Source organism: Momordica charantia (genome assembly GCF_013281855.1).
Source record: "Momordica charantia cultivar OHB3-1 chromosome 4 unlocalized genomic scaffold, Mcharantia_2.0 BLBB01000004.1, whole genome shotgun sequence".
NCBI lineage: Eukaryota > Viridiplantae > Streptophyta > Magnoliopsida > Cucurbitales > Cucurbitaceae > Momordica > Momordica charantia.
The window spans coordinates 6,575,024-6,578,155 of record NW_028275162.1 but is presented as its reverse complement, the minus strand read 5'-3'; the positions used below and the strand labels follow the sequence as shown (position 1 = coordinate 6,578,155).

At 31.1% G+C, this 3,132-nt stretch overlaps 1 protein-coding gene across 1 annotated transcript; it reads right to left on the bottom strand.

Moving 5' to 3' along the window:
- Positions 1–271: 271 nt before the first annotated feature.
- Positions 272–1,200, bottom strand: LOC111012169 (uncharacterized). The gene has a single exon (XM_022286222.2). It carries the CDS (start codon positions 1,108–1,110, stop codon positions 478–480), a length of 633 nt encoding a protein of 210 aa, XP_022141914.1. The 5' UTR covers positions 1,111–1,200; the 3' UTR covers positions 272–477.
- Between the last annotated feature and the right edge of the window lie 1,932 nt (positions 1,201–3,132).

Sequence of the window (3,132 nt, the reverse complement as noted above, 5' to 3'; positions counted from 1 at the left end):
ATTTTGTCGTTGTCTTTCCTCTACTCTTTTTCTCTCTCTAACGTAGCTCCTCAAACCCATTATCTAAGGGGCCGTTTGGATCGACTTTAGGTTATAATATGGAGGAGTTCTCTCTTTATAAAGAATCTAATTTTTTAGAAAAAAATTTAATTTTCAATAAATGTGTGATTTATATTTTGGCCCAAGGTCAAATCTCGAAGTTCTAAAATTTATATTTCAATTTCAACAATTACCAAACAACATAAAGGATAACAAATAAAGAAACATCATGTAAACTGGCCAAAAAAATATATATTTATTCATAATATAATGATTATATGTCTAAAAAAAACAACACCCAATAACTATTGGCACAAAGCCGACCGGAATAAGAATAACATACATAGCAGACACTGACTAGAAATTATAATTAAAAGAAAAACAATATAATTTATATTTAATTCAAGTATATAAGTAGATGAAAGTTGAATATGCTATTCAAGGATTAGTGGTAGTTGTGTGTGGTGGGTTGAAGGAAGGGATGGGTATGTCCTTTGGAAGAGTAGGGAAAACAGGCTTGGGAAGTGGTGGCATTTCAGGTAATTTCGGGAGTTCCGGTTTAGGTACATTTGGTAATTCAGGAAACTTAGGGAGCTCAAATTTAGGCACATTCGGTAGTGTAGTTAACTTTGGGAGTTCAGGTTTTGGCAAATTTGAAACTTCAGACTGCTTGGAAAGATCGAGTTTAGGCACATGTGGAATTTCAGGAAACTTAAAGAGATCAGGCTTAGGCACGTTCGATAACTCAGGAAATTTGGGAAGTTCGGACTTCGGCACGTTTGGCAATTCAGGCAACTTGGGAAGCTCTGGCTTTGACAATTCAGGCAGTTTAGGCTTTTCCAGGGGTGGAAGATGAGGCAAGGGAGGCAACTCAACCTTCGGTAGTGGAAGAAGCTCCGGATTTGGTAAAGTGGGTATTTCTGGCTTTGGAAGCTCTTCAGGGATCTTAGGTGATGGAGTCTCCAATAGATGCCTTGCATTTATCGTCATGATCAAAGAATCACAACTCATCCATATAAAAGCACTCACTAGAAGGGGGAGTACGAAAGTTGAGAAGCGGAGACTTGCCATCGACAATTTTCAATAGGATTGATATCTCAAAATGAACTCGATTTGATTACGGTGTTTTGATGACGAGGATGATCTCCATTGGTATCGTGTGGAGGGTTTTTATAGATGAAGAGACGTATGGGGAGAGAGCATATGGGTTAGGGGAAGGCAAAATTGGTACAAAAATTGAGAAATCTTAGTTGTTCAACTTTCTCACCTAACACATATTAAGCTTTCTAAACTTCAGAATAATAATAATAATAAATAAATAAAATCCAAGTTAGCTGCAACAAAAGTTAACTCCAAAAAGGTGTGTAAGATAGATTCAAACGTATAAATAATTTATCCTCTTATATTTACTCAAGTTAATAAATTCAATGATAAATTTTTAAAAAATAATAATAAATAAATAAAGTTTATGATATATTTATTTACCGTATTGATAGTTAATTATTAATATATTATTTTAACACAATAATATGTAGGGTCACAATCTCTTAATCGAAAGTATATGTTATTATGTTTCAACTATAGTCGGTTTAATAATTTTTCATTTTAACTGGAAATGTTCTTTTAACGTAACCTTCAAATCATTGTAATTTGTTTGGTTCAATAATAAAAAGTTCTTAGTATTGTTGAAAAAGTTAGCCATTTTGTTAAAAAGGTATTAATTTCACACTTCTTTTTAAAGGTTTTTAATTTGGTCCTATTTAAAAAAACACTGTTAAAAAAATTCTCTATTTGTCCTTTTTCTTTTAAAAAATATTAATTTGTTTTCCTCTTATAGAGTCAATTTTGACTTTAAACATGAATTTTAGGTTGTCTTTTTTCAAAAGAAATTTTATTTTTCTTACCCTCTTACCCTAATAGTTAACTGAGCAAGTAAATTTTAATTTAACCTTTCAAATTTAAGTTTAGAAAATTGTAAAATTAAAAGTTTTGGGTTTAAAATTAACTTGTTAAGTTAATATATATGAGGGTAAAAAGTTTTTTTTTTTTTCCTCTAATACGTATTTGGTAAGCTTTGTTGAGATTTTGGTCAATTAATTTGTTTGCTTACTTGCCAAACAAACTAGGATCACGCTATCAACTTATTCTCAAACTTTATATGCAATTTGTTGGCCTAATCATTATTCTTTGAAAATAGAATCACTATTGTAAGTCTACTGATATTTGGTCAGTTGAAAAAAAATGGGTAGGTCCCATTAAAAGAAAAAAAAAGTAGGTCATATGGAATTATATCGCATAATTTATGACCCTTTTTGTCATGGTTATTGTTGATAGGAATTAAGGAGGTCTATTTTATTTGTAGGCTCTCTCTAGGGATCTGTCTGAATAGGACTGGAGAATCTTCGTTTAGATTTTCTATAAAGTAGGGATGGGGAAAAGTTTTTCCGGCCACCAAAATGGGGACGAGGATTTTCTCGTCTCTGTTTCCTGCCCCACATCATTTTTTTCAATATATATATACAAAATTAAAATAATTTTATTATCCTCTTTTTTTTTCTTTTTTTTTAATAATATTCTATTATCTTCTTTATTTTACTAAAAAGTTGATGTATTTTATCTACACACCCCCCCAATACATATGTTTGTGAGAATTAGACCTTGCAAGTGAGGTTTTATTTTTAGAAATTAAACAATTATATAAAAATTTATTTAGGATAAAAATATTTATTGAAAATTAATTTAAAAATAAAAAATAAAAATGGGGGAAATTTCCCGTGGGGAACCCGATCCCTACTTACGAATTTCGAGCTAGTAATCCCCAGCCCAATTCCTCAAAAATTTTATGGAAAATTTTGTTGGAATGAAGAATTAAATGGGGGTGAGGATGGGGACACGGAAAGGCTTTTCCACCTCGCCCCGTAAACATCCCTAATAGAAACCATTAATAAATTATAAAAATAGCAAAGTAGAAAATTCTTATAAAACCATATCAGGAAAGATCCCTGATGCTAGTAAATAAATATAAAAGTATTGTTATTTGGTATACTCCTTCCTATCATAATGAGTTTAGCTAACTAATAATTGGCACTTGTT

What these genes read in the sequence shown, in the direction of transcription:
- LOC111012169 (XM_022286222.2), bottom strand. Translation starts at nt 1,110, where the DNA reads ATGGCAAGTCTCCGCTTCTCAACTTTCGTACTCCCCCTTCTAGTGAGT.